Source organism: Macrosteles quadrilineatus, unplaced genomic scaffold (genome assembly GCF_028750875.1).
Source record: "Macrosteles quadrilineatus isolate MER2022 unplaced genomic scaffold, UCM_ALF_1.0 Scaffold_1__1_contigs__length_201487025, whole genome shotgun sequence".
In the NCBI taxonomy this organism is placed as follows: Eukaryota; Metazoa; Arthropoda; class Insecta; order Hemiptera; family Cicadellidae; genus Macrosteles; species Macrosteles quadrilineatus.
The window spans coordinates 12,510,188-12,523,118 of record NW_026542594.1 but is presented as its reverse complement, the minus strand read 5'-3'; the positions used below and the strand labels follow the sequence as shown (position 1 = coordinate 12,523,118).

General features: G+C 33.3%; 1 protein-coding gene across 1 annotated transcript; it reads left to right on the top strand.

Annotated features, from left to right (window-relative positions):
• The first annotated feature begins 2,207 nt into the window (after positions 1-2,207).
• LOC128994611 (uncharacterized) lies at positions 2,208-12,220 on the top strand. The gene is made up of 3 exons (XM_054419280.1): positions 2,208-2,643; positions 9,418-9,661; positions 12,002-12,220. Exons 1-3 carry the CDS (start codon positions 2,208-2,210, stop codon positions 12,168-12,170), a joined length of 849 nt encoding a protein of 282 aa, XP_054275255.1. The 3' UTR covers positions 12,171-12,220.
• The last annotated feature ends 711 nt before the right edge of the window (positions 12,221-12,931 follow it).

The following is a 12,931-nucleotide window of genomic DNA, read 5'->3' as shown; positions in this document are numbered from 1 at the left end:
CTTTAACTTTTCTTTGAAGAAGCATATACATTTTATAAAACAGACAATAAGTTAATAAATACTACAGTTTTAGAATTTACTGCTAGGCACAGTATAAAATAGGTATGTTGTTAAAATATGTACGTGAAGCTAAGTTTCAAAATATCTTGTTGTGTACACGAGCCGTATAATCTATGATTTCTACAAATACAACTACTTTACTTTTAGCGAATTTCCCATATAGGGAATAAGCTATTACCGTAGTACTCATGGTAAGACCTGGACGTGGGACCGATTTTTTTTTTCATTTTGAGGTCCCTAGAGGCCAAAAACACCATCCGTTCAAATTCATATATATATATATATATATATATGTGTGTGTGTGTGTGTGTGTCCGTTAGCACGATAACTCGAGCAAAAATGATCCGATTTTGATGAAATTTGGTACAAACGTGTAAACCTACGTTTATTCGAACGAGTTCGCGATCGGACCATGGGAACAAGGGTTTACGGGGGGTTTTATGGGGTAAAAATAGGTTTTTCCCATTTTTGACCCAAAAAACATAAAATTTAGCAATTTCTTTCCAAACCATTTTGTAGAGCTTAAAAAAACAAATAATTTAGTATATTGAAGCGTTATTATGCGCCTAATGGTTACGGAGAAAATTCCAAAAAATTGTAAATTTAAAATTCCCATGTTATTCTTATGGAGAATAAGTAAATTGTTGTAGTTTGCTTGTTTATGAACATATTTTGATAAAATTTGGAAAATGTTTTATTTCTTACTAACTATTAACGTTTTACAAAAAAAAAAAAACAGTTTTACCCTCCCTGATGCAGCAAACCTAAGTACTAGTTAAACTAATTCTATTTAAATAGAGAATAAATGTTATTTTTAAGTAGACATTTCAGTGTAAATCCAATCAGTCAAATGGAAATTCGCTTAGTCTGCAGGTTTGCTGCGGCGGGGGTATTTTATATTACTACTTTCTTTTACTATGTTTGTTAGGGTAAAATCCAACTAAGAGGGGTTTTTACCAATAATGAGGAAACATGCATTTATCAGTTCAAACAAACATAATTAAAATATTTGTCGTGAAATCATACTAATATTATAAATGTGAAAGTGTGTGTGTTTTTTATCTTGAAGTTCAATCGCGCATTAACTACTGTTTGGATCGGGATGAAATTTAATATGATGATAGCTCACATTCCCGTACAGACACATTATTACCTCTAAAATCCCTTCGGGCTCAGTCTAAGCGGCTCTGTAGTTTCCCATGTTAACCATACGGGTGTTCATATTTAAAAGGAATTAAAGAATTTGACAGCGGTTTCAACTACACAAGTTGGTTCTATGATGAATAGCGTTAAAAAGTTATAAAGTTTTATAATAGGGTGCAGCAGTATTTTTTTTTTTTTTGCATTTCTGACAACAGCTAATTTGATTATTTGATTTTTATAAGCAGCATCAAAAAGCTGTGATACACAACGAGAACTTTACTTTTTTCTATTGTTTAGTTGCAGTGGTAGAACATTATGGCTATGGTAGATGTGCTATACTATAGTATACTGTATATTAAAATAACAAACATTTTTAAACCGTGTCCTCTTGCATTGAAAACGCAAAGAACGAGTATAACTGCAATACACATTTTATACTGATATGCGAACCCCCTACGAAGGACGGGTACTCTGCTAGTAAAGACAATTTCAGGTCACTCGTTTCATTATGTAAATAAAACTTAACTATATTGCAAAAATTGGTGCAGTATATATTTTTTTTTGTCGAACACGAAACGTACATAAACATGTACAAGGACATGTACATGAATAAATAATATGTATTTGTTCTTTTTGTGCGTTGGAAAGTAAGATATCAATTCAGAAAGTATGTAAAATCAAGTAGTATGAAACGTGGTAAAAACGTCTTATCGTTACGGCGTTATTACGTTGACCGGGTTAGCGTTCATCGAGTGTCCGGGGAACAACAAACAGTTTTTTAACGAGCAGCCGGAACCAACAGTTTTCTTGCGGGTTAAATATGAATACACTCGCCCTGATCGCCGTCAAGCTTCATTGGTGATTCTCCGTGAAAGAAACGAAGCATTCGACAGCAAATTTCGCTTTTCTTTTCTGATAAAAGCAAGGAAAATCGGTGAATACTTAATATAAAAGTGGCAGTGTAGAGTGTGTAAGTGCAGTTCTGTCGTGGCAGTGAAGTGAAGATGTGGTGGCTTGTGTTAGTGATGTTCTTCGGTAGATCCAGCAGTAAGGCTGTCTCTGCAAACTCTACTGTAGATGGCAAGTATCTCCCAAGTACCCAATGGCTCATCTCCTGCAGTGATGACCCATCCGTCAAGTCCTGTCTCAAGATGAAGTCACTGATGCTTCTAGAAGACCTCGCGCAGAAGGATACTCCGATATACATATTTGGGAAATCCATGACACTTGTGAAGAACCCGGACGTTCGAATGGGAGGACGAATGTTGCCAGTTAGTTTGGAAGAGCTCAACTCCAGTCTGCCTAAAGACGAGGACTCCAGGGAAGAGACTTTGGACAATCTGATGTTCTTGTCTTTGGAGAAATTCGTCAAAAGTCGAGCCTTACAAATCCATCTTCCAGATCTATTCTTTTGGAATTCTTGGAATAGTTTAGCAGAAGGTAAATTAGTTTTTACAAATAATTGATCTCTATATTCTGGTGATAGCACGATTTTTAAGTCGACATTTTCATTAAATGTAATGAGTTATATTTGAAACCGTATGGTGTAGATTGATTTGTATAGTTAAGGGGTGTTTTATGTTTCACAATCAACCTTTACGATTTTACAGACCATAACTAATGCGACCTATACAAATTTATAAACGAATCTTCCTTGATTAATAGGAGTATTTTTTATATTATCCTTGTTATTATTACTGGTAGAGCTTTATTATGACTTTCGTTCTATATAAATGTTTTTAACTTATGTGTCATTTACTTTGGTCTCAGGTAAAACAACCAAACAGTGTTTGATGTTCAAATTAATTCACTAAGTTACAATGATAATAATTCCTTAATATAGCAAATAATTGTTAACTGTTTATTTTTATTTTATGGCTTTATTTAATACTAGTGGTCGCCCAGTGGTCGAAAACTCGACCAAAAATATGTAAAGTACAGACTTCTCTATTTTTAACCTACGCTGTAAATTAAACATGCGATTGTAATTTCTTCCATTTGATTTGATTTTATGTTTATATTTTGTTGTTATTTCATCAGCATTGCAATCCATAAGGTCCATGTGAATTAATTTTTCAAATTAATTGATTTTTTTGTTATTGTTGAGCCTATTTTAATTTATAAAGGGATTCTGCACATCAACAGAAAAATATCATTCTAATAGTATGCGTAGATTTTCTCAGCGATGCACACGAGCTGAGAAAAAAGGTTTTAAAGAAACATGCTTGCCTATTAAGATATAGATTCCCCCTTAGGAGGAAGTGACATGGGAGGAAGTGACAATACGTCAAACCTATACTCAGAAGGTTTGCAAGCCTACACCAGATGTTAACAAGAGTGATATCTCAAGGTCGTTCGGATGTCTTACATCGGCATTTCGAGGTCAGATTGACCGGACTTTGCACCTAATCGCTGGACCTCCTCGAGATTATAATAGTGTTGTTTATAACACCAACTGAAAATTAATAAATGTTTGAGGATTACCTAACTGGTCTTCAATGAAATTGTGACGTCATGGATATCAAGGTAGATTTGACAATAACAGTCAAAAAAACTTACACGTATGTAAATGATAGAGTAAAAGAGATTTTTATCTCCACACTGACGAAGTAGTAGGGGGATAGGATAACTAATCCTCAGGTGATTTTGAACTTCAAACCTCCAGGTAGAATACGACAATACTTCTTTCATAACTGCTAAGGATTGCAACCCCATGTCACTCTAACAGCATCCGGCAATTCATTCAATAATCTCTAGGTACTTCAGGAAACTTACTTTAGGGAAACAGGAAACTAAAATTTCTACCTTAAGAAATCATACCATCTAAATATATTATACAGTGGCATATTCTTTGTCGAGATATATCTGGTGTATTTATATGCTTTTAGCACTTGAACATTTTTGTAAAAGGGGCGTCCTCAAACAAATACGCAATAACTCTATAGACGTGTTGAAAACATTTGTTTCAGAGATATGGACGGAATATTTCTTCTCAATGTAAAATATTATTGTAAAACTCGGACCTTTACTAAAATTGCATTAAAACTTCTCGTTTCACCTTGGTAAAAAAATATTGTCATGGTACGAGTTTATGACCTGAGACATTACAATACACAGAATACTTTGCAGTCAATTAACTAATTCTGTTTTGTCGTTGGTTGCTGTTATCGTTAACATTTATGTTGTAGTTTTACTCTTGCATTTATGGTGATGTATACTACATATTAATACATTATTATTTATATAATTAAACTATAATTCGAGAGGCTGTTCTGCAAACAATCAACAATTAGGATTCGCAAGATAAAGGTTAGATTTAATGTAATTCCGATTGGATTATCTCCAATAGTTTTTAATAGATCCTTGGTTCCATCCACTTGGGTGTTCAAAATTAGTGTTCTCTCGTTCTCCAACAGATTGCGACACCTATCCCACGAAACAACAACTCGTATATTCAGTAACATGTTTAATACACACCATATCATGTTACATAAAATAATAATGTGGGTGTTATACACTTATACAGTACTTCCAACTTCATGGACGTTAACTAACAATATTTATAACTTAACTCTCAAGATTTTAGCAACAGCATTTCAAAGAAACTCTAAAAACCAAATGGCGATCCGGACACCTACAAAGCTGATAATTAAACCTTTGATTTTTTTACTTAGCATTAAACTTTTGATTCGTCAGAATGTTTTTGAATTATTTCTATAACAAATAATATGGTCTAAGAATATGTTCAAAACACTGAATGTCGCAGTAACATCAACACACTTTTCATTATTTATAGTGGACGATTTGAAGAAGTGGGGTTATGTACTGTTAGATCGCAAGTGCCACGGAGGTTTTCGGACACTGACCAAAATGACTCATTCCTACAAGGGTCTTTGTATACTTGCTAATGGAGTCCTACTCCACTTGTTCACACACTGCCCAGTGTTTGCCATTTCACCCATTAGCTCTCACTTTCTCCAACCATTTCCTCAACGCCATTCATTGAGTTTATCGGCTGGTAAAGGAAATGAAATCTTAATTTTTGAAACAGTTTTAGAAAAAATACATGAATTCAATAGGGATAGAACCAGCTTGTTTTGGCACAGTGCAATATCTTTCAAATAAAATATAAAACAATGTCAACTCATTTTTTATTAATACTGTACTCATTATTCTAAACCGAGCAATTGCTGGTACATAAGTTATTTCACCTAAAACTGTGTGAATTCGAGATAAAGAACTCTCAAAATAATTTCAAAATATTTTATTGGATTTTACATATTAAATATTTAGTATCTTCTGGAATTACTTACTCTGTTAATAAGAGAATAATAGAACCGACCTTGAGCTTTATTAGTGTCATAGCTAAAGCTAAAAATAAAAAAATAGTTCTACGAATATAGCATAGCAGTTTATTTATCAGAGTACCTTATTTAGGCGTAAACCAATTTAGAGGAAGTCCATTTAGACAGCAGATAATATTAAATAGAGGAACAAACTATTTAATATTCTGTTGGGTATTGGTTCTTTTCCTGCTCATTGTCTGTTATTACATCAAAATTTAAATATACTTTCTCAAGTCCTGAATCAGATATTACACTGTTGTTAAAGTTTAAACAATCTTTGTTCTAAACTGTTAAAAAGATTCAATCAACATTCAGACCATGAATTATTTCGTTTAAATTGCCACATACATAATCAATCTATCTATATATATAATACGCTAAGCCGATTTTTGTAAACAGAACTCCTCCCTCATTTATGGACCGATTTTGATTATTAAAGTGTCAAAAGAATGGCCCTGATCTGTAGTTTTGCAAAGTGTTTTTAGTTTTTTGAAATCTGTATTAGTTTGGGCAGGATCTTCCATCAAAGTTAGATTTTCTCCCATAAGATTAACATGGGGGAATCTAAATATTTGATTGGAAACTTTGTCTACAGTAATTTGAGAGAACGGCTGGACGTAGAAACTTGGTAGAGGTCTCCAAAGAAAGGCCTTGGTCTGTAGGTGATTTATCAAAAGAAACACGAAGTAAAGTCCCTCAGGGCTCTGCCCTAGAAGCCTTTAAAGATCCCTCGACACATTTGTTTACATTTTGGCCATGTGGATAATACTTTTTAATGAAACAGCTGTTAATTTTTAAAATGTGCTTTAAACAACACATATTATTGGGAGTTTCTGAGTTCTCCAAAAGATGTATTTGCAATGTTATTTTCTGATATAACGTTATATTACGAAATCAGGGGAAATCCCTTTTATCACAGAACTCTTACAATAATTTCTTATTTAACTATCTAATATCTGTTGTACGGGTTGTTGCCTGCCTTTTTTCACCACTTTTGCCTACATTTTATCATATTATTCTACTGATAGGTTCATGTCTTCAATCATTGGAAAAATCTTCGATTGTGTAATACAATACAAAATAATACAAGTTCAGAAGGGCACGTTGCCCATTTGAGCCGTGTCTATATTTTGTTAAATTAATAGTCGTTTACAGCAACCGGATAAAACATTTTACAATATTTATTTAGAAATATGTGCATGATTTAGAAAGTCATTAAGCTGTATAACTGAAATTTACTATAGACATTTCAGAGAGGTTACTTCGATGTATTCATTCAGCATAGTGAACACATAATATAGATATGTATGCAAATAAGAATTTGAACTCTTAGAAAGCCATTGAATGTTATTAGAATAACAAAATGGGTTGTGCATGTTTACAAGCGCTACTCAGCAACAAAAACCGTTTAATTTATCTCTAAAAAATATATTCTTCAAGTGAACTGGAAAAAATACTAAAAGCAGCTTAACAAATACTATGTAACTTACCCATATGCTTACTTATGTAACTTATGTAACTTACAAAATGCTCAAACTCGCATTGTAGCATTTATAATTCGGCTTATATTTCTCCAGCAGATTATTTATTTGCAGAAGAAGTTTATTGTGCTCTTATCGTATCTAATAACATCCAAAGACAGAAACCTTGCCTAAAATGGTAGGCCTACCTATCTTGACAAATTGTTTGCGGTGGCCTATATTACGGACCGTGGTCCACTGGGTTGTTAACATGATTGAAAATAACACGAGAGTTTGGCTGTAAAAAAGGCACAAAGAGTAAATACTATTTAACCAGCTACTGTCATGACAGAAAGGTCATATTCCTTTCATACTAGATCACTCCATCTTTTATAAGATACGTTGTTTAGCAATGCATGTAAACGTCAATATTTACGTAACAGCCAATTTACAGTATTTTTTGCTTTTTGGAAATGCCGCAATGCTATGTCATTTGCATTATTTGTTGCCAACGAAGGCGCACAACCATATAAACGAGGAGGTCCTTAACAGTCCAAGAATAAAAGCCAACTTCACTTCAAGTATATTCCACTACACCTAACTTTCTGTAGATAAAATTAGAGCAAGCCATGAAAGTAACCGTCGATTTCGACGGGTTTCACCTAGTATTAGATATTTTACCTGCTATTTCAGTTTAAGAATGATTAACTCTCAAAATACCTTCATTATTACAATTATTAGCTATTCTGTCCACAAATAAGCCCTTCGAAAATTAATAACAGATCAGAAAATAGTTCTTATAAAAAACGCAGCTAAGCTGATAATTACTATACATACACATTAATGTATAAAAAAATACATACAGTATATAAATAAGAGAAGACAGCGTTCGCATTCTTAATAATACACTAATCATTCTTGCCTTACGAAATCATATTAGGAACCAACACCGTAGGCCTACAATAATTTGGTAAACACCCATCACAACAGTTTTTTATTGGTTCGACTGATGATCAATAATTGCTAAGGGTTTCAATGACCAAGCAGTTACCTAATGCACATATTTTGCAAAAATTCAATCTTTTCACTAGTAAAATAATTATTAATAATAACATTAAATTATTTATAAGATAATTGTTGGACAGCCCTAAAAAGTTAATAAATACCTTGTGCTAAATTTAAATTACGCCTATTGTCACTCAATTTCATCTAAGCCTCTTTCAAGGCCATAATGCAATTCAAAATTAATAACACTATTGGCATGCATAAAAGCTAGTACACCTGGCTAAAAGGCTGGGCGCTCTGCCAAAGCTTGCGTAACTCAAACTCCTACAGAATCCCGCAAATTCTTCGAATCAAGGTTAAGGAGTGTTGATTCAAACCGTTGTAACTGGTTCGACATGTTTCCGGTGGGTACAGATGCTACGGTAAATATGATGTGTACATAGCACTCGAAGATGTGCAAAATTAGTTCAGCCTGTGAATCGTTTACTGTCACATTATTAAGACACGATCGCACACCGAATTCCTCGAGATCAAAACATGTATTAAGATGCCTAGAGCTTGTTTGCAGCTTCAAATTACTTAAAAAATCTATATATAAAAACAAAAGTACCCATGAACTTGTGAGAAGACTACAAGTCACACCCCCATAAACCATATACTTAAAATGTTCGTCATGACGAGAAACCTTGCGCAAAATTATCCATTATTTCATAAATTGCCCTATAAGGTCGTAATTGCTTTCCAAAGGGAACTTTCCATTTACCTAATGTTAAAAATACATCAGCTGTTATTATTTGTTTGTATTACCATTAATGTATTCTGTTTTGTTTATTTCATTTTAACTTAACCAATCAATAGTTTTATTAATACTAATGTAGTAAAACGGGGTGGAGCCCGTGGGTAACAGCTAGTTTGTCTTAACGCCTATTCTATCTTTGTGTTAATATTGAAAGCATTAATATTAATACTTATTAAACTTTTAGCTGACTTGTCAGGGCTGCCGTTTAAGAGCATTATGATCCATGACAGCTTGATCCATTTCCAAACTGTCTAAAAGTGCGTAGTTGTTAATGAATAAGAAAAAATCCAGAAATTACATATGGGTGTATGTATACTACTTATATGTACTTGTGTATACGTGGTTTTTCAAACCTAATCTCTGTATGATTACTGAACTAGCACTGCTTCCACTTACCTACGCAATACCTTTAGCGAATTATTATTTCTAGGTCTATAATTTACGATGATTTAAAGGATTCCTCACTACACCTTGTGGCAGTAAAACTGATATTCCGTACTGGAACGTTCTGCCACGTCCATCTGTTGATCGTGTGTTATAGTGCATACTCGTGTATTATTAAATGATCGAATGAACTGAAATCATTTGTTCTTTTACGATGAAGGTAGGAGGAAGGGCAGCGGTTTCAGCGGCGCAGGCTGGGGACTGGCCCTTGCTGGGGGTATGATGGCGGCACTGGGACTGGGCTCCATCGCAATGATGTCCGGCAAAGCTATGATGGTCAGTATGATGGCACTCATGTTGTCTGCGATGGCTGCATTCAGGAAGGGTGGTGGAGGAGGTGACCAGGCCGCCACCACATACGAGGTCATCAACGTGCCGACTGGTCATGGCCATCACGCTCGCAGGTATTCTTTCATGATACTTAACTTTATTCATTAATTTTACCACATTCATTCACCATTTAAAAACATGATCATGACATTGGATACTGAATTGGGCCTTCCGCATATTTTGGACCACCTGTAGTATTTTTTATTAATAATTTATAAATAAAAAACTTTTTTTAAACAAAACTTTTTAAACGCACTAAAAAGTAGAAAATAATTTATAAATATGTGGAGAGTATAAATACTTGTAAGATTTAAAACGAAAAACGTGGGGTGCATGCAATGGATAATTTACAATTACCTTCACCTATTGAACTAATTAATGTATTATTATCAATTGCATGCACTCAAAGTTTTTCGTTTTAAATCTTACAAGTATTTATACTCTCCACATATTTATAAATTATTTTCTACTTTTTAGTGCGTTTAAAAACGTTTTAAAAAAGTTTTTTATTTATAAATTATTTTCTACTTTTTAGTTTTTAATGTGTGTGGATGTTAAATCTATTTCACGCATCTATATCAGATTAAGACGGAGGCATGTGGGAAATCTAAGGTTTATTTGAGTTTCTTTTCATATAATTATGTATTAGATTGAATGCATGGCCTACCTACTAACTATAAATATATCAATCTATTTAATTTATTGTTTACTTTATAGAATACTAAATAAATAACAAATGACATTATTAACAACCACCTTTATATCTGCAATCAGATTGTTTATCTTTATTTTGAAATGTTTGTTTGTATAAAGAATCTCTTGGGATCATAACCTGTACCTCTTAACATCTCCTCTTCGAACTGTCAAATTTAAGTATTTACAGCTGACTTAAATTAATTGATATATTTACATTCTTTCAAAATGTAAACATGGAAGCCCATGGGGTGTAGCCCAAGGGAAATATGAAAATTAAATTATACAATATTGCATTGCCATCCATTTGTGAGCTATGTTACAAATTTCAAGTCTCTTGCTCATCGGGAACTTCGTTTAAAATTGATATCAAAATTTGTAGGAAAGCGACTAGCGAGCTAATAAAATAAGCCCATGGGGCATAGCCCAAGGGAAATATGAAAATTAAATTACATAATATTGCATTTTCATCCATTTGTGAGCTATGTTTCAAGTTTCAAGTCTCTAGCTCATCGGGAACTTAGTGTTAAAATGATTTCAAAATTTGTACCGGACAAGAAAGCGAGCTAATAAAAACGTTTTAAAAGGAACATAGTTGTACTGTATAGGTGTGTGCTCATTCGGTGGGTAAAAGTCTAAAATTGTATTTCATCCCTTAAATCTTGTGACTTAAGCAGAAAGGTCGATTGATCAAATATGATGCTTTAGCTTACAATAAAGCTATTATTTCAATTTCCTTTCGTTAATATGTTTGCGTGTCATATACCATGTGTCAGCGAACCTCGTCACGGGCTCAATTCAACTACTGTAATATCATTTTTATTTAAAAATTCTTTAGAACCTAAAAATGGGAATGTGTAGTTTTATCCGTGATGTAGGCTAACAATACATAATTGCTTTTGGTATTTTTAATATACAGGGTGTTTGATTAAAAATGCTTACTATTAAAAATAGTCTTCTGAAGAAACTTTCATATATTCTTGGGAGTCAAACTTCGTAACAATACTTCTTATTGAAAATGAGCAACTAATAGATCTCAACGTGTAGTCTTCTTCAAGAGAGCATACCACCCTAACGTAGTATTTATTACTGTAATAATTACATGGAAAATATCAAGAAAACTTCCTATGTAGAGAATAAGCTATAACTGTAGGTATAATGGGAGGACCTGAACTCAGGACCCATTTACTTGTTCGTTTAGAGGTAAGCCGAGGCCAAAAACTCCATTCGTTCAAATACAAATATATTTGAAAGCTTTTTTTTATATGATAACTTGAGCAAAAATGATCCGATTTGATGAAATTTGGTACAAACAAAAATACATGTAAATCCACATTCATTCCAAGGAGTTCACGAATTAGCATGTAGACTATGGGAACGCTGCTTTTTGGCCCCAGTTTATGGGGTAAAAATAAGGGTTTCCTTTTTTGGCCCTAAAAACATAAAATTTTGCAAATTTCTTTCTAAACCGTTTTGTAGAGTAGTAGTAAATCTATGTACTCGTTTAAGTAATGTTATTTAAATATGTAATGAATATGAGATTTTAATTAGATTATTTCATTCTAATTAGGCAAAGTGAAATTTGCTTAGTGTGCAGGTTTGCTGAGGTTGGGGGTATTTATTTTGCAGCGGAATAGATAATTAGATGCCCCATATGTTTTGCATAAGACTTACTATATATCAGTGAGAAACAGTATTTTTTACATTGGACCTTTAACAAGGATGTTTACCGTCAGCATGGGCCGCCCACGGAGTCTGGAGGTGGGGGTGCCGTTGCCAGGGGCGGCGGACCTAGTGGAGGTTTACCGCGGATGGAACACCTCGACAGCAACGCCAGGCCCTCAGGTGATGGCACCTGACATTGACAAAGAACACCTGAAGACGGAGTAACTCAGAACACTCTGCGAGGCAGGCCTAATGCTTATTGATCTAAGGTTGCTCCTATTACAGATATTTATTTTACAAAGTATTATAATTTATTTATTTATGATTATACAGTATTATTATTTGTGTTCTTTATTCTGCAATACCTTAGATGACTAGAAATTTCATCGTTTTATTAGTTCCTAAGAAATAAGTTGAATAATTATTGTAGATAGTTATAAGTAGGTCTACAGTAAGTTTGTGATATTTATTTAAATTATGTGATACTCTGTAAAAGATCTGTATTCAGAATGCTCACTTCGCTGCTTTAAAAAAATAAGTTCATTATGAACAATTATTCCAGCAAATTAAAAAAAAAACAGAAAACAGTGAAGTTTCAAGTCAGATTGGCAATACACTGATCATTGAGCACTTTCATTCAATCATCATTCAAAAATATATCTAAAAATACTTGGACAATTTTGGAAAAAGTAATCTTTATATAATGTGCTCACGATTCTTTTAACAATCTCAAATCTTAATGTTACGATTACAGCCCGTATGATGTAACTACAGTATTTATTTTCAAAGATCGTACGTAAATTTTAGTTCCTGACTATAAGTAACTTGGTCTTTATTCGATATATTAGTTGTTGAGATATTTCGTATTCTTTAGTTTTTAAAATAAGTTTTCTCAAAAAATATTACAATACCTGTACAGATTATACAGAACAACATTATCATTATTATGATTATTTTAATAATGTAAACCATTAGCTGTTTAGCTG